The sequence below is a fragment of the Clarias gariepinus genome, chromosome 2 (assembly GCF_024256425.1).
Source record: "Clarias gariepinus isolate MV-2021 ecotype Netherlands chromosome 2, CGAR_prim_01v2, whole genome shotgun sequence".
NCBI lineage: Eukaryota > Metazoa > Chordata > Actinopteri > Siluriformes > Clariidae > Clarias > Clarias gariepinus.
In genome coordinates this window covers 37,032,807-37,060,640 of record NC_071101.1, presented here as the reverse complement: position 1 = coordinate 37,060,640, position 27,834 = coordinate 37,032,807, and the positions used below count along the sequence as shown (strand labels likewise).

General features: G+C 37.7%; 1 protein-coding gene across 2 annotated transcripts; it reads right to left on the bottom strand.

Annotated features, from left to right (window-relative positions):
* Positions 1–146: 146 nt before the first annotated feature.
* mia3 (MIA SH3 domain ER export factor 3) lies at positions 147–18,422 on the bottom strand. Of its 2 annotated transcripts, XM_053477286.1 has the most exons (28): positions 18,213–18,422; positions 16,212–16,345; positions 15,203–15,289; positions 12,111–15,072; positions 10,981–11,274; positions 10,759–10,895; positions 8,761–8,892; positions 7,722–7,743; positions 7,530–7,618; positions 7,350–7,427; positions 6,232–6,342; positions 6,069–6,140; positions 5,833–5,937; positions 5,616–5,738; positions 4,997–5,063; positions 4,826–4,881; positions 4,655–4,745; positions 4,189–4,327; positions 3,943–4,105; positions 3,793–3,828; positions 3,638–3,705; positions 3,442–3,533; positions 3,238–3,351; positions 2,744–2,812; positions 2,617–2,663; positions 2,439–2,495; positions 1,389–1,671; positions 147–1,093 (listed from the first exon to the last, which is right to left on the bottom strand). In XM_053477286.1, the coding sequence occupies exons 1-28, from the start codon at positions 18,325–18,327 to the stop codon at positions 792–794; spliced, it is 6,045 nt and encodes a 2,014-aa protein (XP_053333261.1). In that variant the 5' UTR covers positions 18,328–18,422; the 3' UTR covers positions 147–791. The 2 variants fall into 2 exon arrangements, with proteins under 2 accessions (XP_053333261.1, XP_053333268.1); XM_053477293.1 differs by lacking the exon at positions 2,439–2,495 and having other exon boundaries at positions 18,213–18,421.
* Between the last annotated feature and the right edge of the window lie 9,412 nt (positions 18,423–27,834).

Genomic DNA, 27,834 nt, shown 5'->3' with positions numbered 1-27,834 from the left:
CACCCATTTATATGTGGTGCAGAATCTCCTTAAATTCATTTAAATTGGCTGAAGTATGATATCAACCAAAATACTCATTATACTTTATTGGTCTAAATAAATCGCTCACATCGCTGATACACTGATATCACTTCTACATTTTCTCATTGAATTCATGACAATTTTATTGTGTTTTAATCACAGACGAAGGGAAACACACAAATAGTTTGTCAATATGACAGCAAGTGGTTCTTTTCACTAGGAAAAGAAAAAAAAATCATAAAAACACTAAATAAAGGACTGGTGATGAGCAAAATGTGATGATTTAACTGCTGAATGAATTTCAATTTCAATCTATTAGGGTAATTTTTCATGCGTTTCTCTGCAAAGAGAGAGAGAAAAAAAAAAGAGCACACAGCAAAAGCAAAGCGTTTGGGGTAAAACTGCCTGAGGTCTTAATCCTTTGAATAAACAAATACAATACTCTACTCTCTCTTAACTTAAGTCCAAGCACACAACATCTGAGTCTCTAAAATCTCACAATTCAATAAAAAACATCTGTATGGGTTAAGTAGTGGTCATTGACTCAACAGCAGCAACCAAATCTGTTTTCACACATGGGAGACCTACAAAATAACGTTCCATCTAAGATTCCTTTGCAAGAGTCTGAAATATCTGTGGAGAAACGTTTTTTTTTTAGTTAAAAAAGTAATATTTATGCATTTTGAAATGTTAATCGTAAGAAAATAATGACATCAAAGTCCTGAACTAAGCGTGAAGGGCTGATTTACTGTTTTAAGATTATTCATTGTTCATGATTGTGTTACTGCAGGTGCAGGAGCATCCTGTGCAGCCCTCTGCTCAGGTGGTACATCTGTTGCATGTAGCATCTTTTGCCCGTCCCTAGGCTGCTGAGGTGCAGGTGGAGCTGGTCCGTAGGCACCAGATGAGGGTGGAACCATGGCACCAGGGGGGGGCAATGGCCCAGAAGGGAAGGGCCGGTGTGGGAAAGGCAAGTCTTGGGGCCCGGAATAGTTGGGTGGGAAGTCAGGTATGCCATGTGCTGGTGGATGTGGATTCATGGATGGGAAGTCTCTCAGAGGTGGCCCATGCGCTTAAGTGGAAAAAAAAAAAAGAAAGTTAAGGACTAGAGTGAAGTTCCTGTACAATACCAGACAGAAAGACAAACATAACTACAAATAAATTATATGACTCAAATTAGAATCTTTTCATCATCCTGAGGCAGTGATCATCTTAGTAGTTTAGCCAAGAAGGACGGACCGAACCGCAAGCTAACTAACAAAACCAAGAGTAGCCTCCCAGAATATACCCCCATGATTACTGTAAATGTGAATTAAAATCAGGTTAATGAGTATTATTATTATTATTATTACGACATAATATATTACCGAAGCGTGGAGGGATGGGTCCAAATGGCGGGCGCAAGGGGAAAGGAGGTCTGTAGGAGTCCATGTGGGGAGGCCTGAAACCGGTATCAGGTCCAAACGGAGGCATCATGGGTGAATGACCATTAGGTGGTCGGATCGCTGGGGGAAGTGGTCCATTCAGTAAAGGAAGTGGTCCGCCCATGGGCTGGGGGCCATAAACCTTTTGATGAGGGTTTGGAGCTGGGACAGGAGAGTCTCTGATAGGAGATGGGAGAAATGATCCCTGTCTCTGAGACTTGGACATCTGGAAAATAAAGTAAACAACAGAATTAAGATTTCACTTAATTTTTAAGCCGTCAATAAAATTAACTGGGCCAATATACTGCCAGCCATGCACTTAAACACCCTTTAGCGGATTACCACAAGTAAGCACTGCGTTATACACCCCACAGATATGACACCAGTGATTTCAAAGACTTTGAGGATTTTATTGACAGGCAGAGCAGTCAGAATCAGCAGTATTTTTGGAATACAAACCACTTCTGTTATTCTTTACATTCTTTTTATTTTTTTATTTGAGGTGAAGAGGTAAAAGATACATGGTGAATTCAGATCATACTGGGATCTCAACTAATACGATACATGTAATAATTTCTCTAACTTTCAAATCTAGTCTATTATATAAATTTTACAAGATATTGCAGTATGTTGATGAATTTGAAGAAGATTGTAATGTAAAGATGATTTATTGATGCTTTGAATAAGTATGCTACAAATGCAAAAGTAATGTTCTAAAGAGGACAAAAAGTAAAAACCTAATCCATGTGAAATGACCAAGCATGCCATTAAAAAAAGAAAAATGCTTTTTTTTTAGTCTTTTTAGTCATGCCATGCTTACAGTCAGTTGCATATATAAAATCATCTGAATTCACCTTTTAATAAAAAAATAAAAAAAAGGTTAGGCATTAAACATGTTCTAGCATCCTGCCACTCCGAGCTTTTTAAATCAGAACAAGCAATTATCATTCACACATCCCTTTTTACATCCCAGCACTCGGGTCAAGTACTCACTGCCTCTGTAGGATCAGTGGAGGTCTGCATTGTGACCTCAGCCATTGTATCTATTGGCTTGTTTTTTTAAATATGTAAAGAGGAAGAGACACACACAGTGACTATGAAGACTAAAATGTGTCTAAAATGTAGAAGTTTCACAAAAGCAGCATCACAGATGACTTTCAGGGATACTTACAGGTCCGTCCTGTGTGCACGGTGATGAGGTGCGAGGGGCAGACAGTTCTGTTTAAAAAAACAAAAGGTTTTTATGGTATTTTCCTTCTTGTTCATTAAGAAAATTCTAAACAGGAGATAACGCATACCTGGCCGAAATGGCAGAGGATGTCCGAGGTCAGCAGAACGGCTGTGGCCATCCAGAAGAAGTCGTGGCCCTAAAAAGTGAACCAAACCAATTTTCAACATTTTACAGTTAGAGTTGCAAACTAGAGTTGCAAAGGTGTGTTTTGGCTCAGACTTTTCAATTCTCCAGAATACATGTGTCGAAAGACAAAGCAGATGAGTATGTGAACAGCAACATGTATTAAACAGAATGGATTAAAAAAGAGAAACGTGTTCCCAAGACACTGTGTGAAGCAGTATCCTGGGTAAATAAGAGCAGCGGAGGAGCCGGCTGATAAAGTAAACATGTCTTTAGGCAGGAATATAAACCGGACACTGAAAGTAGAGGTCACAGTGCCATCGCTATGGTTACACCACCCCAAAAGTCCATATTAATGATCTGTTTACCTTTTAAAGCCAGCATGTGTCATGACAGTGTGGGAATTAAAAATGGTTTGAACACGGAACAGAAACTCACCAAAAGGCTCACTCCTTCGTCCAACAGGACCGGATGGAGGACGTCCAGGATCTTCCATCATTAAAGGAGGAGAAGGAGCACCACCACTCACAGGGGAAGGCCCGTATGAATCCCCTGTTTACACAGAATTACCACGAAAATGGATGAAATGCAAGCTCAGCTGGTGAATAAAAACAAGTTACAGGAAAGCAGACGAAAGATCACCTCTCTGCTGATGAGGCATGTGGCGGTCTGCAGGACCTGACCTGTACAGAGAACGCTCTAAATCGGACATTTTGTCACTACACTCAACGATCCTGAGAAGAAAACAAAGCTCATTTAAACAATTGAAGATTATATACAGCACGTGAATATTTATTTTATAATGAGACCATTATGAGTCGAGCCGTAGTCCACTCACTTCTGACGCAGGTTAGCACATTCTCTCTTCTCTTCTATCAATGCTCGTTCAGAAGCTCTGGCTTTTAACTAAAACACATGATTATTCATTATCAGTACTGAATAAAAATAAACCAGTACATTCAACAGACATATGTTAGAACCACTTCCTCTTACCCAGTTCTCATGGGCTTTCTTTTCCTGAACAGCGATCTAAATGCAGAAAAAAAAAAAATCCCACAAGAGAACATTTATTTGTTATTAAGTCCAAAATGAAGCCAGAAAAGCCAACAGACAGAAGCACACCAAAAACAGGTAATGCCTGACCTCGCCTTTGAGTGTTCGCTCATTCTGCTGCATTTCCTCCTGCATGTCCTTCACTTTCTGCCTGAGATGTCTGAGCTCTTCTTCGGCTTGCATGGCTCGGCCGTCCACCTCCGACAGCTTTGTTTCCTTTTCGTGACGCTCCAGCTCTTCCTGAGTCAACTTCCTGTGAAAGAGTCAAGCCTGTTTTAAAAAAAACTGAAATCTAAAGCTTTTTAATTAACATCTCCATAGACAGATGATACTTACTGGTGCAGGATATTTTCTTTCTGGTGGTACAATTCGGTTGTAATTTCTAGTCTCTGCTGTAGGTTCTTGTACTGGTTCTCCAGCTGGGTTTTCTCATTATTTAGATTTGTTTGGTCATGGATGACTTTCTGAAATTGCTCTGTAATAAAAATATTCTTTGAATCAATGTTTTTAGCTGCTAACAACTAGAGCTATGAATCCCGGGTAGAAAAAGGAGCAATATCTCAAAAAATTCAAATATTTTTCAATCATGAAGATGGGAGTGTTTTGTATTTTCTGCAAAAGCTGTATTATATTTTATGGAATTCATCAATTTTAGTGTTTAATGTTCGTAAGTATACCCAAATGATTTTAAAAGTGCAAATTGAATAAAAAATAAAAAATTACTTACTATTTCAATTAATCAAATCGACCTAAAGAAAAGTATAAAGAACACCTTTAGTATAAATAGCAGTTGGGTAAGTACCTTCAAGTTCCTGTCTTGCTTTCTGTTCAGTCATGAAGTTTTCAAACCAGCGATTCCTCTCCTCCTCAATGACTGAAAGAGTAGCTTTGATCTAAGGTTAAAAACAACAGTTAAAGAAAATTATCTGTGCACTAAAGCCCTCATGCAGGAATTATTTCGGCATGCTCTTACCCGTGAGACATCCATCATCTGTTTGAGGTGCAACTTCAGTGGATCTCCGTTCTTGTCTGTAAACAACAGGAGTTTGAATATCCACGTGGTACAGAACAAAACCAAATAAAAAGATTAAAAAGCCCAGAATCACATCACACTCCCAATCATCCACTACACTGGCCATCTTACCGTTTTCTAGCTCTGTATCGTTATGAGACTCGAGGCTCTTCAGTTCAGCAATGCATTCAGTCAAAACCTACAGCAAAGAAGAAAGTCAGGGCTCTACTGCACTTTAAATAACCTTAAAACATTCTTACTGAGAAAAAGAATTTAAAACAATATTCTTCCAAACAGTTGAAATGTTGCTTCTTTTTTGGCCCTTTCTCTCTAAATAAGAAGAAAAAATAATCTAAGAAAAGCAGACTTTATTCTCATTTGCGTCAGTAAGGGCATCCACAATCCACACAAACAATCTCATTTTATAAAGATTTTTAAAAATAAACAAATTTATAAAAAAAGTCACCAATAGTCTGTGTAGTGGTGCAACAACATAAATGGACTGAGACTGAGATGTTTAATGGACTGGACCGAGATGTACTTTATTCCTGACATGCTACATTCCTGAGTATGCTACAAAGGCATATTGTTTTTAAATAAAGCGATATCTAGTAGGTTTCTTTTGTTAATTTTGGTGAACAGTAGAGATGGCTTAATCTGGTTTACTTCCTGGAGATTGTTTTTGTAAAATGGTAAAACATTTTTTTTTTAAAGTGTTTTTTGCATGAATAAAGAAAAACTTTCAGCTCACATCCATTTCATTCTCTTTGTGCACAAGTGCCTTCTCCAGCTCGGTTTGGGTTTTTTGGTAAACTTTGATTTCCTCGCTCAGTTTTTCATGCTTCTCCTGCCAGTCCTTGGCATCTCGTAATAGCTGTTAGGCGCACAGCAGTACAAAGGAATTAGAATAAGAAAATAAATGTACAGTTGCTTTTAAAACAAAATCAAGCATAATATATTTTACTCACTGATTTTTTCTGTTCTTTTAAGGCACAATTGTCCTTTTCAAATGACAACACCTGAGCTTTCAAGGCATCTTCTCTGAATTTCGCTTCATCCATGAGTACCTGAATCTAAAATAAATAAACACACAAATAAGAACATTAGTACTTGAATTTTGTCCCAACAACATAATGAAAACCAGGGGGAAATGCGCAGAATATACAAATTTCACATTTTTTAAGTTTTATATAGAACAGTGCACCTTTGTGCGTTCCTCATCATGCAGTTTTAGGATTTTCTCATACTTTTGAATTCCCTGATGCATTATGGATATCTGAGGGGGAAAGAAAACAAAACCACTTCAGCAGGGAGCAATTATAGATATTTTGATAAGAAAAGTTTAAATAGACAAAAAAGAAGTTTACCTTCTCATTTAAGGTTTTGTTCTCTTCTTTTGTCTTTGCAATTTTCTCGTAAAGTTGGGCAAAATTACCAGACAGCTTCTCCTTCTGGCTGTTGAGATCTTTGTAATGTGTCTAAAGCACATAATTTAAAGTCAGCTAACATCTTTGAAGGATAATCAACATTTACAGTCTTATGCAAAAGTTTGGGCACCCCTTGATAAACAGATTTTGATGATTTTTTTTTAATTGAAAAGATGTTAACACAGTCTATCTTGGAAATAGAAAAAATGCACAATATTTTCAGCAAACACTGCATGCATAGTTACTTCTTATGCCATAAATTGAACAAAAATAAAAACATTATTATGGCACTGTGCAAAAGTTTGGGCACCCTAAGAGTTTCAGTGTCTTAGATTCTTTTTACAAGGTTTCCGTTCGTTAGATTTTCTTAATCAGCTCGTTAGATCTGATGCATGGCAACAGCTGTCATTAGTAAATGCCAATTTACAAAGCTTTACAAATACTTTGACTCTTCAAACCTTGTGCACACACTTGCAGACGCTCAACAACTACTGAAGCTGAAAAGAGGATGTGCTTCTACACCAGGACAATGATCTAAACATATTTTGAAATCCACTATGGAAAACCTCAAGAGACACAAGCTGAAGGTTTTTGAATGGCCATCACAGTCCCCTGATTTAAACTTTGTGGGTAGATCTTACAAGAGCTGTGCATGCAAGACGACCAAAGAATATTACAAAACTAGAAGTCTTTTGCAAGGAAGAATGGGAGAAAATCCCAGGTACAAGAATCGAAAGACTTTTAGCTGGCTATAAAAAGCATTTGCAAGCTGTGATATCAGCCAGAGGAGGTGTTACTAAGTACTGATTATGTAGGGTGCCCAAACTTTTGCACAGTGCCACAATAATGTTTTTATTTTTCTTTGTTCAATTTATGACATAAAAAGTAACTATGCATCAATGTTTATTGAAAATATCATGCCATTTCCAAGAGAGACTGTGTTAACATCTTTTATATAAAAAATAAAATAAATAAATCTGTTATTTCTCAAGGGGTGCCTAAACTTTTGCATGAGACTGTATAAGACAACCATGGGAATACACAAGGTGAAGGCTTACCTCGAGTTCATTAAACTGCTTTTGTAGAGAACAGCGTGAGTCTTCAGAATTATTTAGCTTTTCCTCATGTTCCTTAATCTACATGAATACAGAGAGCAGTGCCTTATCAGTGCTTAACTACAATCAAAAACAAACCTTACACATAACAAATCTAATAATAATAAAAATAAAACACTTTACCGCATTGTTCAGTTCAGTGACTCTGTGGAGGACGTCAGACTTCTCACTCAAAAGCTGCTGGATCCTCGCCGCAAGTTGCTTTTCGGTTACTGGTAAACATAATAAAAAAAATCTGTTGTAAGACTCTGAATTAGGCACAACATGGCACAAAGAAACACTACAATACCTATGAGGTTTACAGGAGATACTTACAGAGATATGTCTTGTTCTTGACCTGAGGAGATTCAGATTAAATCAGAAGAGAATGTGGATTAATGTTTAAAAAAATTATAATAAACACAAACTTTTGTTATTATTATTTCCTGTGATATGACAAAGCATGGCCAAACAAACACTAAATAAATTACTGTGAAGTTAGAGGATATAAAATACACTGTGAGGAAGATGGCAATCACTGTATCCTTGTGTGCCTGTTTTATTATCAATTAAAATATATTTAGTGATAAAGCTATTTTCCCCTGAAATAACCAGATAAATAGTATGAGGGGTTTAAGTTAAACTGGGACTTGTGATAAAAGTTCTGGTGAATGAAGGAGTAAAACTGATTGACATCTAAAACTTCAAACAATGACTCTGAGCAGTAAAACATTTGCATTATGTGAACATTTTAAGGAAGGTTGTACGTTCGTGATGGATGATCCTGTCTGAAATTGCTCCAAGCCTGCTGCAGTAGGTCCTGTGAACATTAGCAAGTGCAACACTGATCCTTAAATATTAATGTATAACTTGTGGAGAACTTGTGGAAGAAATGCGTCTGTCAATGGGAACTATATACACAATCATTTACAAGACCACTTGCACATTACAGGGACTCAGTCGGAAGTTACTGCATACAGTTCTGACCTCACTCCAAGCCCTTTCCACTTTTGTGGTATTAAAGGAGGTCCTAGAAAGCCGGTGTCTCAGACTAGGAGCAGTCCGATCATGGCGCCGTTCTACCTTGATAGCACTAAAGTGCTATTGAAACGCTAGTATAAGTGAATTAGTGTGGCAGGGGATTATGTAGAGATATAAAGGTAGGTAAAACTCTCAACCGGTTTCTGTTATACGATTAAACGTCCCAGTTTGACCCGAACACCCATTATATTAACTAGCAGTCACAGGCTGCACATTTAAAACACTCTACATCCTGGTCTTTACAGCAAAAATCTTTTACCTGTATTACTGTGAATGATCTTATACTGCGTATATTGTGTGAATATTAATAATCACTTAGAAAAAAAAATCTTACAGCCAGAACAGTCCTCCACATGAACACCAGCACTGTAAGAACTCCCACCACAGCTGTAGCAACCACAGGCTTCCAGGGAAGGCCATGGAACGTCGGCCCGGGCTGCCATTCCTCAGGGAGAGCAGCCATCAGCTGGAACACAGACATTATCGTGGTCAAATCAGATTCATCACCACATTGCGTTTAACTCATTGTTTGTAAGTAATATAATACAGATTTAAGCAATGTTTATAATAAAACCTATTAAAACTGATTCCTTCACAAGTATTTATGAAGCTGTAGAATAGGGAATAATAACACTATTACAGAGTGACAGAAAAGGCATAATGCTTATACGTCTCAAAATTCAGTAGCTAGAACTATATCTATTACAGAGATTTGTCTTGTTCTTGACCTGAGGAGATTCACAAAGGTAATACTTCTTATCATGTTAATTAATAACCTTAAAACAATAATGGCTGTGTTTCATTAAAGAATAACTGCTTAGCAGATTATACATATATTCATCTTATAGTGGATTGTAAACCAATTAACAGATTTTTTTAATTACTGGTTTCCTAAACGGTGACTATAATATTTGAAATTTCATTTGTATATCATGACACCTCTTCTCCAGAAATTAACGTATTCATTTAAAAAAAAAAAGTGTGCAAGACAAAAGTGTACATTTTCAGTCACGTGACCATGGTCCGTTATAATTCGATAAACTAAAATGCCAAGCGAAGCAGTTCACGCAGGAGATCATGTGACACCTGCTGCAATCATTGGCAGTTATTAAAATTTCTGCAACACTTCCGGTTTAGTGAAAGCACCGGAAGTCGGGGATGATAAAAGGTCTATTTCTGTACTGTATTTATTTTGCATCAATATAAAATTTTATATTTTATATATACATAATAATATTAGACAAGTAAAAATTGATCATTTACGCCAACGACCTCTTTAAACAAGAGATAAGTGATGACTGTAAATGAACCACGGGACTTTGTGACAGCTGTTTAGTTTTGATATTCGTTTTGACTCGCAGCAATAAACACGTACTTGCTGAAATCCGGACAGACACTCGACAGAGACTGTAGTCCACAGGTCCAGCACTCCAGACAGAGCAGACGAGCGGTTTATTACACCCGACTCCATTTATCCTTCAGCTCTCACATAGACACCAGCAACACCACCGCGATAAATGTGCGGCTAAGCTAATTTCATACCGCTAATCTGTCAATCTGTACACAAAACCTGTCAGATCGGACAGAAACGAGATTGTGACAAAGCTAACAGAGAGATGTACAAGCGTTGTATGCTGTCAGTGACACGTCGTTTTATTTCTGCCCTGGAAACCTAAACCCTCAGTGAACAGTTCAGCTTCAGTCTGTACTTCAACCCGCGCTTCGACAAACACGCAGCTGTACAAAGTACCGTCTGTATCTTCTCTGATGTACTCGGAAATCGGAGGAGGGGGAAAGAAACCAGACCTCCGACACGGAAACATGCAACAGTTCAAGGCAGGAACTCGGGCAACGTCCACCTGACAAAAACACACATGACGTCGCGAAACATGGCGCGCGCAACTACGGAGACCCGAAAGGCCATAACGTCATTTTTATACTCCGCGAAAGTAAAAGTTGCTGTCTCGAGATTATGACTTGCTTTAGACATCCAGTTTTAGAATGAAATTAAATGTGTTGCCATTTCTATGACTACCATTTGTGTGCTCAAACATATGCCACATCTGGTGCATAATTTTTCTATGTATTTAAGTGTTTTTATTTCAATCAGAGACAGACACAAGTTACTATTTCTAAGCCACTATTTCTTGTTGTGAGGTCACAAGTATAACAAAATATCCAACAGCATCACTGTAGTGTAGCGAACAGATTTGCATTTTTCTCACTGGATAAAGTAAAATATCCCCAATTTTCCCCAATATCCATCATGTTGAACTGTCATTCTGAAATCACAATGCAGCAAAATTTCTAAAATTAAGTAAAAATTACTTACAATTCCTGCATACACTCCAAGGTATTCAGATGCAAAAAGAAAGAAGTCCAAAGCATCGTTCAAGGTCGATGTGCTTGCTTGTTCGTAGTTTGCGTTATTGTCAGAGAAATCAGATGCCCTTGAAGAGTCTAATGAATCTGATAAGTCAAATGATAAAACGTTATCTAAACTATTTCAGTGGATATACCCACTGAAGCAACAACAGCAAAAAAAGCCACCAACCTGAAGAGGGATCAATCTCAAATCCTGATATGTCCAAAGGATTATCCAAGATAGCTTGTGGTCCTCTCTGAATCTCTGCTTTTTCTTGAAAAGCTGCTTGAACATCTTCATTTTTATTAAAATGACCAGAGTCTTCCCCAGGACCAACATCCTTGCTGTTGGACTCATCTTCCTGCTCATTTACACTGAACAGTTCACTGGCTTCTTGAGGAACCTCTGGCATTTCTTTTACTTCTGTCTTGGGTTCTGGGATGGGTTCTATTGGACTTTCCACGTCTTCAGACACATTCTCTGCTAGCATTGGGAAAGAAATGAAAAAGAATGCATGAGATATATCTCACTGATGTTAGGAGAACACTTACACTCAGCCAAAAGACAGTATTGGTATTTTTTTTTTTATGTTGTACATGTAATACAGAAAATGAGTGTGCCAAAGAAGCTACTTCTGAAGTTTCTGCAACATGGAAGTGACCAATTATACTTCCCTAAAAATTTCAAGTTGCTAACTTCTGGTGTTTTGGAGAGATAATTTTATATGTGCACTAAAAATGGCAATTTTCAGGGTTATACTGTCTCAAACAATAATTTATACTTTTATTACTACAATCAATAACAATGCAAATTAATTATATTTCTTTATGAGTATTGATAACATTGGTGTAAGCTTCTAGAAGCAAACGCTTGTAAAAAGTGTTGCTTAATTTAAAGAATTCCATGCCTAATTAAGAACATTTTTCCCCAAAAAATCTGTAGTGTCTATAACCATGTCAAATTCATGTTGCAATATTTTAGAATAATATGCTTTTTTAGGTGTATGTCTTTTCACGTGAAATCTAAATTGGCCAAGTTCCATGTGAATGACAGTTAAGATCATTGAAAGATTTGAATTCAAAAGAGTTTCGAACACTACATAAAAGATCACAAAATTATATTTAGCAAATGTGTTTCTTCTTATCTGATAAAATATAAATATGTATGCGTATGTACAAAAAACAAAGCTTAGTTTGGGAGATAAGAAATATTAAGAATTATGGTAAATTGTTTTATATGATCCTATCTAAAAATCAATTTTTTTACCTAGGTGAGACATTTTTTAGCACCATGTTTTGGCCGACTTTTAATTGACCTACCAGTTTCGAAGACAGACAGGTTTTCCTTCGACAATGGGACTCTCTCGCTGTATTTCTGATGCAGATGAAAAACAAATTCTTGAAAGTCATCTAAAATGGCATCTTGCTCATCAATAAAGACCTGGTCGAGCTGCTGTCCAAGCTTAAGCGCTCTCTGCTCCCGAGCATCCTGTATCTTGTCAATCTCATCAAGTATGAGGTTTCCTGAAACCTCTAGGATGTTCTCCAGAGTGATCTCCAGGTCCTCGCTATTCTGAAAATGAGACTGCCTGGTAGACTTCAGCTCATCATCCAAGTCAGTAAACATTGCTTCAATTTTGTAAAGGTCTTTAAGGCTAAGGTGACGCAAGATGCGTTCAATTTCCTTATCTTTGAAGTGGTCTCTTAAAAGTGTGAGGCGCATCACGCTGTCGCTGTACTCAGGCTCGCTACTCGGAGCAGAAGCCTTTTGAATATCATCTGCACCATTAGTGTTAACAGGCTTTTTAACATTTTCATGAACATGTGATAAGACTGAGACGTCCTGCAACGTTTCCAGACCATCATGGGTTATCTCTTCTGATGTGTTCTTATTCTGCTTAAGTTCAGTGTCTGCAATGGTGTCTTCTGTCTCCTCAGCTTTATCAGTAGACAACAGCGCATTTTCATCCTCTAACAGCTCCTCAATTTCATTTTCCACGTCCTCCTCATCATCCCCACCAATGTCAAGTTCACGCTGTTCTCTTTTCAGCGTATTTTCAAATAAACCTATGATGTCTTTTTTAACTGCGTTGATTTGCTCATCAGGCTGCTCATTAAGCTCAGTTACAACATCAGCACTTTCCTTCACAAAGGCCTCTGGTTTGCGTTCGCCTGACTGTATACCACTTTGGATCGATTTTGAGAGATGTTTTTCCACCGGAATCTCTAACACCAGATTTTCATTTTCCAACTCTGATGTCAGGGAGTCAGATTCAGGTTCAATAAAGATGTCATCCGGATCTACAGACTTGTCCTGAATCTCTTCTAATTCTTTAGATTTTAATATAGTGTTTTGTTTCTCTGTTTTAGAATATGTATTGTCATCTAAAGAATTTATTACAAAGTCATTAATAGAGCGTTTTTCATTCTGTACTTTACTTGTTCCTGAGTCAGGAACTGAAATAGTCTGAAGTTCATCTGAACCTTTTTCATCGGTTTTAGAGTGAGCATCAGCTACCACCGCTGCCTCCTCCTCTTCCTCCTCCTCTTCCTCATCATCATCTTCAATATCATCTTCAGGGAAATTCATCCTCTCACCTCCACTTACAATTTTAAAAACCGTGTCCCCGAGAGTAGACCACATGCCATCATCCTTCTTTGCCTTAACTGAAGGAGAGGGCTGATGTGGACCAAGTTTATCTTCTGACTTGGATGTCTCTTCAAAAGTAAGCAGTGAAGGCTCTTTCAGACTTTGCTCTTCTAACTCGACTGGCTCCTTAACTTCTGGGTCACTGGTCCGATCTTCATCAGGGTCACTGGTCCGATCTTCATCAGGGTCACTGGTCCGATCTTCATCAGGGTCACTGGTCCGATCTTCATCAGGGTCACTGGTCCGATCTTCATCAGGGTCACTGCTCCGATCTTCATCAGGGTCACTGCTCCGATCTTCATCAGGGTCACTGCTCCGATCTTCATCAGGGTCACTGCTCCGATCTTCATCAGGGTCACTGCTCCGATCTTCATCAGGGTCTCTGCTCCGATCTTCATCAGGGTCTCTGCTCCGATCTTCATCAGGGTCTCTGCTCCGATCTTCATCAGGGTCTCTGCTCCGATCTTCATCAGGGTCTCTGCTCCGATCTTCATCAGGGTCTCTGCTCCGATCTTCCTCAGGGTCTCTGCTCCGATCTTCATCAGGGTCTCTGCTCTGATCTTCATCAGGGTCAGGGCTTACTTTTCGTGTGACTTCATCATCCGAAGTAACAGCATCGAAAGTTGTCCCTAAAGTCGTTTTTAAACTGGAAAAGGCTTCTACACGTGTCGTATGGTCACTCCTCTGTAAAGCTTCAGCATCCTTAGATGAAGGTTTATTTGATGTGTCCTTGTCTATTGCTTGCTCCTGATTAGAATCAGCCGCAACGTCAGGACTCTTTTTAACATCGTAACCATCTTCATCCTTTACATACGAAGATGTTGCTTCTAGTAGCACCTGAGCTGTTCCATGATCTTCAGCAGCTTCAGTTTCTTGTTCTGTATGCGATGAATCTGAATGAACTATCTTCCTTTGAGTGTATTCTCTCTCTCCATTTTTAGCAGCATCCTCACTGAGAGCCAGTCCTTCTTGCTTAATAGCTGACTCGGTTGCATCAGGAACATTTGTCTCTTCAAAAGTAAGCAGTGCAGGCTTTTTTACAACCTCCTCTTCTAATTCAGCTGGTGGCTTGACTGAGTCACTGTGCTGATCTTCATCCTCATCCTCATAGGGGCTTACTTTTTGTGTTTTTTCATCATCAGAGGTAACAGCATCGAAGGTTGTCCCTAAAGTTGTTTTTAATTTGGAAAAGGCTTCTACAGGTGTCGTATAGACACTTTTCTCTAAAACTCCAGCATCCTTAGACGAAGGTTTATCTGGCATGCCCTTGTCTCTGGCTTGCTCCTGATCAGAATCAGCATCAGAACTCTTTTTAACATCGTAATCATCTTTATCCTTTACATTAGAAGATGTTGTTTCCAGTGGCAGCTGAGCAGCTCCAGGATCTCGAACATCACCTTTTTCAACTGTGTGTTCATCTTCATCTTCTGTAATCATGGACTCAGAATCTATAATGTCCTTGCTAGTGTCTTCTCTTTCTCTATCTTCAGCTGTATCCTCACTGGGAGCTCGTTCTCCTGTTTTCTTACTCGGTTCATCAACCTCGTTAGAGAATGAGTTTCCTAACAGTACATCAATGTCATAGCTTTCAAATTTATCCCGTCCAGTGTCAAAGCAGACAAAGTCTGTTTCCTGGGGAAGGATAATAAACGAAATGAGAACTTCAATCTAGTCATGAACCTTAATGAATTTCTTTCCAGCATACAGTCCATATGTAAAAGAAGCTTACATGACATAAGTTATAAGGAAACAGCACACCTACCTCAGCAGGTACTTCTATTTCTTTATCTGTATATACATGATTTATTTTCAGAAGTTCCTTTGGGAAATAGCCGAAGCTGTTACCAACCTACATAAAAGAAAAAAAGGTTGTTTGTTAATACTAAGCAACAATAAGATGCATTTGATTAGTTAACTAGTTTTTGTAATGTTGCAAGGCATCATCTTTTTAATTTAATTTGTTTCATAGTTATCCATGTCTAATTATAATACAAATTAAAAGGCACCTGTTTAGCAGAATTCACTTTTCAATCACTTAATCAGATCTCTAGTATGTGTATGCAACCAAAAACATAAGCAATCTTTCCCTCAGTTTAGTCCGTTTTCATTTAAACAGGCAAATCAGATTCACACGACCTCATACAAGAAGAGCCGCTCAGCTGTGCTGTTCTCTGGAGGGGCGTGGCTCAGCAGGAGCTCATTTACATAAACAGGTATAAAAATACATAACTGAGGCGTATTTCAGCTGTAGGTTTAACACACTTTTTGAAAGCGGGCTGATACTTGTGAAATCAGTAAAACAGGAAATAAAACAGGAAATTAAATAAGAATGAAACATGGCAACTTTTAATAATTTAAATACTTCTATTTTTACCCCAGCCCTCTCTATCTCTGTCTTTTTCTCTTGCTCTGTCTCTTTCTTCTACAAGAAAGTAATAAGCAACTAATTTGTGTGCTTTGTATTGGATACAAATAAAATCCTTGAACCAAACTCTAAAACAGTGCTAAAGCTAATTTTTAAGTGAGTTTTTTTTACCCTTCAAGTGTTAGTAGCAACACCTGGCAACGTATTTTGCAGGGTACAGTTAATTCGCTATGAAATGAGAAGGTGTTTTTTTTATCTAAGTTGATAGCTTCAACAGTTTCTGAATTATGCCTGATTAAAAAACAATACATAAATAAATCTGAGCACCTTTTCTTGGTTTTGTCAAAAAAAACAAACAAGCGATCACAGAATGAACCAGTAATAAATGATTAACAGTCATACTCACGCTTCCAGCCCAGACATCTGACCTCTGTCCTGAGAGTTTATAGTACACGTATATCGTCTCTCCTTTTTTAAAGGACAGAAAACGGCAGTCTGGACCGGTGAAATCCAACGAGGCTTTCCCTCGACACAGAAGCACTGAGAAAAGAGAGGAAAGAAAGAACAACTTGGATGAAATTCACTTTCATGTCTATAACTGGTAAGCCTTATTGAAGTTTTCAAAGTAGTTTGAATTCAGGATCTAATTACATTAGTGAGGTTTTTAATCGGTCTGCACAGAAATATAAAGTCTTAGTCTAATGTTTCTAATAAACTTGTTCAACATACTACATAACATAATGAGCTTACATGAGGACCTGATGCATGTGATCTAAATAAGCTGATATATTACTTTTACATTAATAAATTATCATGGTAACAGGCTATAAATTTTTTTCACAGCAGAAACTGATCATACTATAGTTGTACATGAATAACTTAAGTCAAACAAGTCCAACCTATAACTGCCAATTCTGCTCATAATATGTTACTTTGGTCTTCTTTTTCTTTGAAGTCGCTTGAAAAAAATTACGGGTCATGTTTTTTTTTTTTTTTTAATATGGTTGCTTGATAGAGAAATCTGATAAGCTACATATTTTTTTTTATTTATGATCTCATTCTCTTTAAATTCATTTCTTGACATAGTCTTTACACAGTCCCACACTAATCACCACTGTAACACCCTGCCACAGACCCTCATGTGGACCTGCACAGAGATTTTAAAGATCCAGCTCCCCAGAACTATTATGGGTTTACAGCCCCGCCCTCCTCTCCCCCGCAGGAGAAAAATCATGTCATTCAAGCTCAGTCGCCTCATATTTCTTAAGAATGCCGGTAAAAAGAAGTCCAAATATGGAAGAAATATAAGAAAGATAGGAAAAAGAAAAACTTTTTTTAAGTATATGTTTTTATAATGTAGGCTTGTAACACATTATTGCTGGTGGCAAAAACAAGCAAATCCTCCTTGCACACTAAAATTAGTTTACACGGTTTTGTTACCTCCTCCTGCTCTGACCTTTTTTCATCTCATGTTTGATTGTTTGTGATAGATAAGTGTACCCGGCCTTGCATAGGAAAAAATAAATTGTTGCAATTTTATTTTTGTTAAAATATTTTAATAAATAAATAAATAAAACAGTACCAGTCAAAAGTTTGGACACACCTTTTAACTTAGTGTTTTATTTTCTACATTCTAGAACAGTACTTCAGATATCAAAACCACAAAATAACACATAAAATTATGTAATTAAGTAAAAACAACAAGAAAAAGTCAGGTGTTTTTTTAAGACATGAAGGTCAGCTGTTTTGAAATAATTCTTAGCAAAAACAGTATTTCTGCAAAAGTTTTTTTTTCCAAGCACATGATGAAACTTGGCTTTCATGAAGATCATCCCAAGAACCTAAATTTACCTCTGCTGCAGAGGAGAACTTCATTTAGATTTACCAGCCTTAAAAATCACTAATTAACAAACACCACCTCAGATTACAGCCATTATTAAAGGCTTTAAAAAGCATTTCAATGTTAACTGTTCAAGGGAGATTTTTGTGTATTTGGGTGCCTTCAGTATTGTTTTACACTGTAGAAAAAAATTAAAAAACGGAAAGACCATGAAATTACACAGGATATATCTAATATGTAGTTAAAATGTTAATGTTAACTTTGTTGTCTTAATAATATCGGGCTCGTTCCGGGTGTGTTTATGTGTTGGCACCCCATGGTCCGTCATAATAAACCAGTTCTCTATTTAATTAAGGCTGAGTTAGCTAGCTAGGCTAAGCGGCTAAACTGTAAACACAACACAATACTGCACCCATGCTTGGTTTTCCTAGGCTATTATTAATATGACAAAGGAAATAAACACTCTTGAGTGTTTCAAGATGCTCCAGCACTTAATGGTTAATCAGAAAGTTATAAATAAATGCGCGGGGTTTGTGTCAGGTTAGCTGCTCGTCCGTATCTACTTACTGCTACATTCCTCATCGGCGCATCGCTTAAAGTCAGAGAACCGCCGGTCTGACCAGGTTCCCCAACAACATGTGCAGATAAACAAGAGAAAAAGATTAAAACGTGAACTCGTCATTCTGCCGCGTTAGGTTAGAAAACCCTGCCTGAGCGTGCGGCAGAAAACACATACACACGCGTACACACACACATATACATAAGCCGACACGTCAGCATATCCGCGAGGCTGAGAGGAGAGAACATCCTGGAGTCATGTTACACTCCTTCAGGAGAAGAATTAAAGGGACAGCTTCTCAAACCAAAGACCCGAAGTGACCAAAAGCATACGGACACCCCAGCATCACACCAATGGCATGTTATTCAGTCACAGAAATGTACTGTATGCTCTTTAAAAAAAGGACAAATCTGATGCACCTGGGGATGAGCGACACCTCTGGTTTCCCCAATCCTGTAAAATACCCCTAAAGTTTCATCTGAATCCACCTGGACCTATATAAAACCTCATTCCCTCATCGTCTATACCCCTTTATCCCGTCCACAGGGCTGCAGGGGAGTCTATCCCAGGAGACCTAGGGCCAAAGGTGGGATGCCGATCCTTGCTGGACACACACATACACTAACACACTACAGGCAAATTGGAACTGCCATTTAGCTTAATCTGCATCTCTTTAGAATGTGGGAGTACACAGAGGAAACCCACCGAGTACAGGGAGAACATGCAAACTATATACACAGAAACTCTGAGGCTGGAATCGAACCCAAACCCTAGAGGTGCAAGGTGATAGTGCGAACCACTTAGTCACCATGCCACCCATATGTGAACTCATAAAGAGGTGATTTCTATAGTAGAAATCGAAAATAAGAAAGTGTTGAGGCTTTTTTGTAAATCTTTCAAATTTTATACAGATCTTAATAAAACATTGATTGAATAAGATTCGAGAACATGCAACAGGTCATCATTTATGTCAGTATCCTTTCAGGAGATGTTCTTCACTGTTTGACTGACCAACTGGCAGACTCTATGAGGTGTGATGAGTCTGGCAAGAAGTTGAAAGGAAAAGTATTTTTTTCCTGAGCAACAGTTAAAATTGATAATAAATTAAGTAATTGACTGTTATTGAGGTTATGGATCACCTGAACTGGTAGTACCGATACTCTGTTATGGTAACAGACCCACCAGTCCCTAGTCCCAGCACGGCAAAGCCCCAGGGCACAATGGCAGCATTATGCATTATACATGATGCATTAAAGTGCATGAAAGCAGAAGAACTAGTGTGTCCTTCCTGAGTGTCCTGGCACCATCTGAGCTAAGCTGAATGAACACAAATGCTCCAAAAATCTAGTGGAAACCTTTCTTCTCAATAGAGAAGAGTGTAGTACATTATGTCAGGGAAGTTGGGACAAAATTTAGAAATAGGATGTTTAATCACATATGGATGGCTCTATGGTGTGTGATATTTGAAATTAAATTGGAATTATATCTGTTATTGTGGTCCAAGAGTGTGAAGGAGTAAATGTTATTATTATTATCATTATTATTATTATTATTATGATTAAAGTGCAAAAAACCTACAATAATTTTTAATAAGCAATATTTAGACAAGTGAGCTGGGCCTGATTTGCCCAATGGTGGCGCTTTAGCACAAGGTATTGAGTCCCACAAAAAAATTATTTTACCATGTCAAGACAGTAATGGAACTTCATGAACCATTTAGTGCCACCCACATATTTAAATATTTATTTCTTTATTTATTGCCAATTTGTCTTATATGCAAATCATACATTTGATGAAGCTGAAATTTGCTCGGTTTATAGATTTTCAACTACTGTTGAACTGTTGAAAACTGTTCAACTGTTTTTCAACAAACATTCATTTCAAACTGGAATTCGGATCATTTAATTCCTGACAGATTTGGTCAGCATAATGTCAACATCTTGTTCAGGCAAATTCAATTCAATTCAATTTTTATTTTTATAGCGCAATTAACAATTGCCATTGTTGCAAAGCAGCTTTACAAAATCAAAAGAATTATTTAAGTCTGTATGGAATGTGAATGTGCATGAATCAAGATGAGCAGATTGTCCCTGGTGAGCAAGCCGCGGGCGACAGTGGCAAAGAAAAACTCCCTGAGATGGTAATAGGAAGAAACCTTGAGAGGAACCAGACTCAACAGGGAACCCATCCTCATTTGGGTGAAACAGAAATCAGGAATTGATCTGCATTTATACTGTGTGTTAGATGGCAGCCAGTTCAGCTAGTTCAACAACAGTTGATGTTAATTGATGTAAATATGGAGTCCAGGTAGTTATTGGAGACAAATGCAATCTTGAACTATCGAGCAACCGCAGCCAAGTCAAGTCCTCAGAGAAACAGCTGTCAACACCAGTCGAGGCCAGAACCGCCTTTATGAAACGGTTCTAAAACTATCCCCAGACACCAGACGCATTCCAAAGAGACACACGGGGCATCCATGCGGCAAGATCTCCAACCAGAAACGGGGCACCAGGATGGGTCAGACAGGTCCAGGGGGCAGAGGGAGTCTGGATCACTGGCAGCTCAGCAACGACATGTGTAGCTCGACAGAGAGAGGGGAAGAGAGAACAGAAGAGGGGAGAGCAGAAGAGGAGACATAACAATTTGGTATGGTCGCAGTCACATAATGTATAATGTGAATGTATATTTAGTGTAGAGTGCAAGCAGAGACTCCGGCAGGACTAACTATAACAGCATAACTAAAAGGTATGCTTAACTACAAATGTGTGCCATAATTCCATTTTACACTGTGTGATATGATTGAATCTTTAAAATTATTGTGGGAATTAGTCCACCTACAAGGCCTGCGTGATTCTTTTGTCATAGTGCCACCATCTGGACAGACAAAGTAAGGTTTATAAACCAAAAATTCACTCTTCTCCTTGATGCATTAGGTTATTATGTGTGCTAAATGACAGGATGTAGTTATGTACTGTACATATATTCGTGATCAATTGTCATAATGCCACCAGCCAGCAAATAAAAGCAGGGTCAAGTTTTTTTAATATAGCAGTGTTGACATGACAATTAACCCAGGCATTTCAAAGAGGAGTCAACTGAATTTGAATCTGATTTAGCCCACAGCTCACATACCTGGTCCATGATAAAGTATAATTATACCTGCTAATACTGATTAATCATTATAGTTAATCAGTATTAGCAAAACTGGCACCAGGATGTAATGCTTGTAAATCAAACCTTTTCATAATCATCTTTAAGGGCTGCTCTGATTCGTGCTTAATTCGATCAGCAAGATGTCAAGATAAAATCACAATGTGATCAAGTCATGTGCAAGCCAAAACATCTGGCAAAATTAACTTTTACTTTACAAGTCTTTCGATTTAGCACCAAGTTTCACGAGTATTAATTATGAGGTATAATCACACAAATTTACTAATTAACAGATTAAACATTTTACTATTTCTCTTGAAGAAATTATCAAAGTCAGGTTACTAAATTGAAAAGGAATTGAATTTAGCAAGCTTTTTAAATAGAGAGATATTATGCCTTTTGTTTATATTCTCCCCCAAAGGATCATGGAATTTTTATAATTTCAAAATTTGCTCCGTTAGAAGATTTAAGATAAAAATCATGAAGCTATTGTGCATGGTGTATGGCATGGTAATAAAACATTGCATAATTATTCTCTATTCATAATCCAATGCCATGGACAATTAATACATTCTTTATGGAATTTCATAAGCATATTTCATAAGCAGCGAGCTGGCGAAGAGCTGGATGATCTCGACTCAGGGCAACCTGCAAGTTCTCCCAATTTTCATAGTGTGGTGTTAATTTATTTTAGGGTCTCGGCTCGGCTCGGCTTTTCGAGCATGGCCTTCTGAACTGAAATATTTTTCTGTTGAACTCAAAGTCTTAGACACTTGCAAACAAAGCCACAACTCAACAGAACAGTGTCAGTGGAAATTGCTTTGCTCAGCACTACTAAGTTCACACTTCATGACACACAGACAGAGAAAAGTTAACACAGTGAAAACATGCCCACTACCACACTATAAAATAATATATTATATATCCAAAGCATACCCTTACTGTGTGTAGCAAATATTGGTTTGCTTCTGTTACAGGTCACCACAGAGGAGCATACAGTCCACATGTTAGATTTGGCACAAGTTTTTCTTCCCCGTGATACCATTCTTCACGGTTTATCTCGGTTCGGCACCAGTACTGAAGGGTGCACAGACTTGATGAAGGGTCCACCATCATCTGCGTCCCCTAGTGTTCCCCATCAGGGAATCGATACTGCACTGGACACTGTAGGAAAGAATGATTGTCTGCAAAACAATATCCCTACCTTAGCAAGAATTTCAATGTATTTATCAAGTCCTCTGAAGAAGAGGCAAAAAAATTAACTTTTTATATGTTAGGCTCCAGGCCTCCTGTGATCCTGTACAGGATTAGCCGTATAGCGAGTGAGTGAGTGAGTTCATTAATTTATCACTCATTGTCTAACCACTTTATCCTGTGTACAGGGTCACAGGGTGCCTGGGGGCCAGGAGACTTAGGACACGAGACGTAATCCATAGGACATAATCCATCGCAGGGCATAATCCACCCACATATACACACACTCACACGCTTATTCACACACTACAGGCAATTTGAGAATGCCAATTAGCCTAATCTGCATGTCTTTGGACTGTAGGCGGAAATCAGAGTATGCGGAGGAAACCCACCAAGCAGAGGGAGAATAAGCAAACCCCATGCACACAGACTCGAGGCAGGAATCGAATCTGGGACCGGGAAGTGCAAGTGTTAAACATTGAGCCAATTTATTTATTTATCTTTTTTTATACAATAATATTGTTATAAAAAGCTTGTGCAAGGTTTTATGATGGAAAACAGTACTTCGGCTCCTTAGGTATACACCAACCAGTTCCACAAGACTTTTGGGGATGGCTGTAGTGTCAGGACATTGGCAGAGGATCCTTTGGTTGCTGGGGACTGCGTTGTGGGGCCTCCATGGATCAGACTTGTTTGTACAGCACATTCCATGGGAGCTTGATTGGATTGGAATCTTGGAACTTTTTTTCTCTCATTGCCAGCATTGACCTTTTTTAAAAAAAATCTATTTGTGCTACGTTAGCTTTTCGATAAGATTGGGTTGCTCATAATCCTGTCACCAGTTTACTGGTATATAATTCATAATCAGTGTTATTCAATTCACCTGCTAGTAGTGTTAGTGTTGTGACTGATCGGTGCAGTTGGTCAGCTTACTGCTTCTTCATAAACCCAATAAAGGAAAATATTGTCAGCTACAATTTTTTTTTATAATGATAATAAGTGTATATAACCCAATAAGTTAACATTTTGAGAGTAGTGCTAGACCAGAGATCTTATTTTACTTTGACCTATGACTTTTCAAGGTAGGTTTATGTTGTGTGTGTTTACATTTGCTAAAAAGTTCTTTTTTTCCTGTCCAAGGCTTGGGAGAAGTGTTATTTTTCCCATCCTGCTGTCTGCTTCTTTTGTTTCGCATGATGTGGCTTACTGGCAGGAGGTGTGAAGAAGTTTTCGGAAAGTTACACCCATATGATAAAGACTGTAAAACTAGAATGTAGTCATGGATACATTATTCATTTAATAATGTTGTGTGTAAAAACCAAAAACACAACATCTTTCAGAAACACTCATTCTTCTCTGTATATATACAGTCATCATATGGGTATGGACACACCTTCTAATTCCATGGTCTTTCCTGATTTTTATTTTATTTTTCTACTACATTGTAAAACAATGCCGAAGCCATCCCAAATATGCAATAACCTCCAAAGTTGATATTAAGATGTCTCTGCTACTTATGCTCTGTAGAGCCTTCATAACGGCACTTATCGGAGGTACTGTTCGTTAATTGGTGATTTCTGAGGCTGGTAACCCTAAACAAATTCCTCTGCATTAGAGGTAGGTTTAGGTCTTGCTTTCCTGGGCTGATCTAAATGAGAGCCAGTTTCATCATGGTACTTGATGGATGAAGCACAAATAAACTTGATAATATTGTTCTTGCAAGAACTACAGTATTCCAGAACAGCTGACATTCATGTCTTAAAATAACAACTGACCATTATTACTTAATTATTAAATGCCATATTTATTATTTCATAGTTATGAAGACAAATGTTGTTTTAGAATGTAATATATACATATACAATACTTCTACACTTGTATATTTACTTGTATATTGTATCTAATTAGTCAGTAATGTTCACATCTCACATCACAATGGAGAAAACGTTTGATCTCTTTCTATGTTGTATCTCTATTTCTTTGTAAGTGAGCTCTCTGTTGAATCCAATATTAGCTGATGAAGCTTATAAGCCACTACTGTGCATATAGAAATTGTATTATTATTTTTTATTTAACTGATTACAGGAACAAAGAGAATGGCCAGACTGGTTTAAGCAGACAGCAAGGATTCTCATATAACTGTGGTGAGCAGAAAAGCATCTCTGCATGATGAACCACACCAGAAGAGGATCAGGTGTCACTACTACAAGCTAAGAACAGGGATCTGAGGCTACAGTGGGCACAGACTCACTCAGCCTGGGCAGACTGCAAATATCGTTCTTATTAAACATCATACGAAGTAGCGGAATAAGGTAGAAAATCTAGAAAGCAATTACTAAGTCTAGCGCTAACCTTTTGCTGAGGCCTTCACTTAGTGTACAGTATTACTGTAATTACAGAAATTGTAGCTGATGTTCATTTTTTTTAAATCTTGTGTTTTGCTGCTTCTGCAGAAATGAAAAGATAAATAAAAATCAACTGTGTTCCTATAATTATAGAAATTGTAGTTTGTGTTTAAATCCTTGGACGTGCTTATACATCAAGAAATAAATTAGTAAACCTCACTTACATTTAAGTGTTTATTTATTTATTTATTTATTTATTATTGTTGTTGTTGCTGTTGTTGTTATTTATTTATTATTTATTTATTTATTTATTTCAACTTATTTTATTCTTTTATTTTTACTTTTAATATTTTAGTAGAGTTCCAAATGTTTATAGCTGGAAATTGCTGGAATTTAACAATACGATTAATATGGTTTTATTCCTAGCAGCTCAATTACAGGGACGTGTATGTCACAGACTACACATAATCTAAAAGTTACATAAAAGTTTAACAAAAAACTATTATCTATTAAATAATAGATAAATAGCAGTATGCTTTAAATAACAGTATTTAAAAGTAAAACATACTGTATAATCCTTGATGTGATTTTTTTAAGGGGACATAGAGTTTCCCAACAGAGAGGCATAAATTTATTGAGCGAGAACTAAACACTGACTAAAATGCACAACATGCAGTTTATTAATGAATAAAACATTATAAAGCATTGCAAATCATCACATCACTCCAGCATGCATTATTTACATATAATGACCTGATTGGGACAAAAAAATTATTTATTAAAAGTACATTTATGCAGGACTTTTGACTTGCATTTCCAGAAACCAGGTTTGATTCTCTTCTCTGGTCTGTGTGCATGTTCACCCGAAGCTTGGTGTTTCCTCCCACAGTCCAAAGACATGCAGATTAGGCTAATTGTTTTTACCCAAATTGACCATAGAATGTGAAGAAGTGTGTGAGTGGGTGTATGTGTGTGCCCTGCGATGGATTGGCACTTCATTACCTGCCTTGTACCCTAAGTAGCGAAAGTCACTGCATAAATGTACTTTTTATAAATTTTTATAATTTGGTGTTCACATTACACAGGACCTGTCATGGTCCTATCACAGAAACACAGTGGTGAAAAAGGCCTGGCAGCGTCTCTACCACCTTAGATGTCTGAGAGACTTTAGACTGCCCTCTAAGGTGCTTAGGAACTTTTACTCCTGCACCAGAGAGAGCATCCTGACGGTAAACATCTTAACCTGGTTCGGGAACAGCACCATGCAGGACAGACGAGGGTGGTGTGATCAGCTGAATGCATCATCTGTACCAAGCTCCCTGACCTGCACTCGATCTACAGCAAGCGGTGCTGGACCAAGGCCAGGAAGATAGTGAAAGACCTCAGCCATCCCAACAATGGACTGTTCTCTCACTTCTCTGCGCTTCCGGTCCCTGAAGGCCAACACAGAGAGAGCAGGCTATACAAGCTCTCAATCACAACACCACATAGGACCTAACAGTCACACGCTTGCACATTTTGCACACCTCTGAACTGCAAACTTTTACTTTTTACTAGGACACACACATACGTTAACACATGGAACATTTGCACATTTGCAAATTTTGCACACTGTGAGCTTGAATTGCAATCTTGCACATTATCTTGCCAATAACTGGACTCGGTTCTACACTCTACATCACATTCCTATTACATTCATATTATATTTTATTTTGCTATATATATTTTTTTATTTTTAATATATATTCTTTAACTTCTTTATATTTTCATCTTATTCCACTATTTCATTTAGATTTTTATTATTCCTATAGCCCGGATATATATTATACTATAGTATATTATAATATATATTATGTACATTTAAAGGTTTTTTTTAATTCAAGGGAGGTCAACAGAAGTCATATAAGCAGTTCACTTCATATCATACAGTGTATGACTGTGTATGTGATGAATAAAACTTTGAACATTTGAAATTTTAAGTCTTCTGGGATAGGATCCAGGCCCCCTGCAACCCTGCACAGGATAAAGTGGTATAGACATTGAATTCACAGGGTAGAAACTTAATGCATTTAGGCATGTAGACTTGATCAAGACTATCTGCTGAAGCTCAAACCGAGCATCGGAAATAGAAAGGAAAGGTGATTTAAGTGAACATTTTTTACACTCTGTACATGGGATGGTTGTTATTGCCAGGCAGGCTGATGGGCAACCATCTCTAGAGAATGGTCAGAATATCCAGTGAGTGAAAGTTCTCAAAAGGTAGTAAAATATGGAAGTTCCTTTATAATCCGACAACTATTCACACACAAGCAGGCAGCACGGCATAGTGTCGTGTGGTAGGAGCAAATTACTGTATTTGCTTAGTTTCATATAAACTGTAATGAAATGTTTTAAAAAAGAATATAGAATCAAAATATTTCGAAAACCGTGATACTTATAGAATCGCAATACAAATAGAATCGGCACCTATGTATCATGATAATATCCTATTGGTTGGTCCCGGGTGATTCCCATCCCTAATCTATATGTACTTCTTGCATATCTCTCTCTCTCTCTCTCACTGTCATTTAATATATTAGAATGTCAATTTGTATATGTACTGTAAGATAGATACAAAGAGATATGTAAGAGAAAAAAATATATACATACTATATATAGCAGTATATATATACTGCTACTATATATATATATATATATATATATATAGTAGCAGCAGGTAGAAAAAAACACTAAAAAATACAAAAAAACCCATGGATCCAGAATAACTTCCTTATCCATTCTCATGTGACGTCATCCCGCTCTAAAGGTTTAAGCCAATAAGAGTGTGTCTGAGACTTGGGGAGGCGGGACAAGCACTCTTCCAGAGCTGCGGCTGTGGGAGGGATTTGGGACTGTACTCCTCCTCCTCATCATCATCCTCAGCATGCTCATGCTTTAGGAG

Coding starts and splice junctions, on each gene's coding strand:
- mia3 (XM_053477286.1), bottom strand. CDS start 18,327: ATGACGAGTTCACGTTTTAATCTTTTTCTCTTGTTTATCTGCACATGT. Junction 7,744..8,760: donor TGTGGAGGACTGTTCTGGCT/GTAAGATTTTTT, acceptor GAATCTCCTCAG/GTCAAGAACAAGACATATCT. Junction 7,619..7,721: donor CAAGAACAAGACATATCTCT/GTAAGTATCTCC, acceptor TATGTTTACCAG/TAACCGAAAAGCAACTTGCG.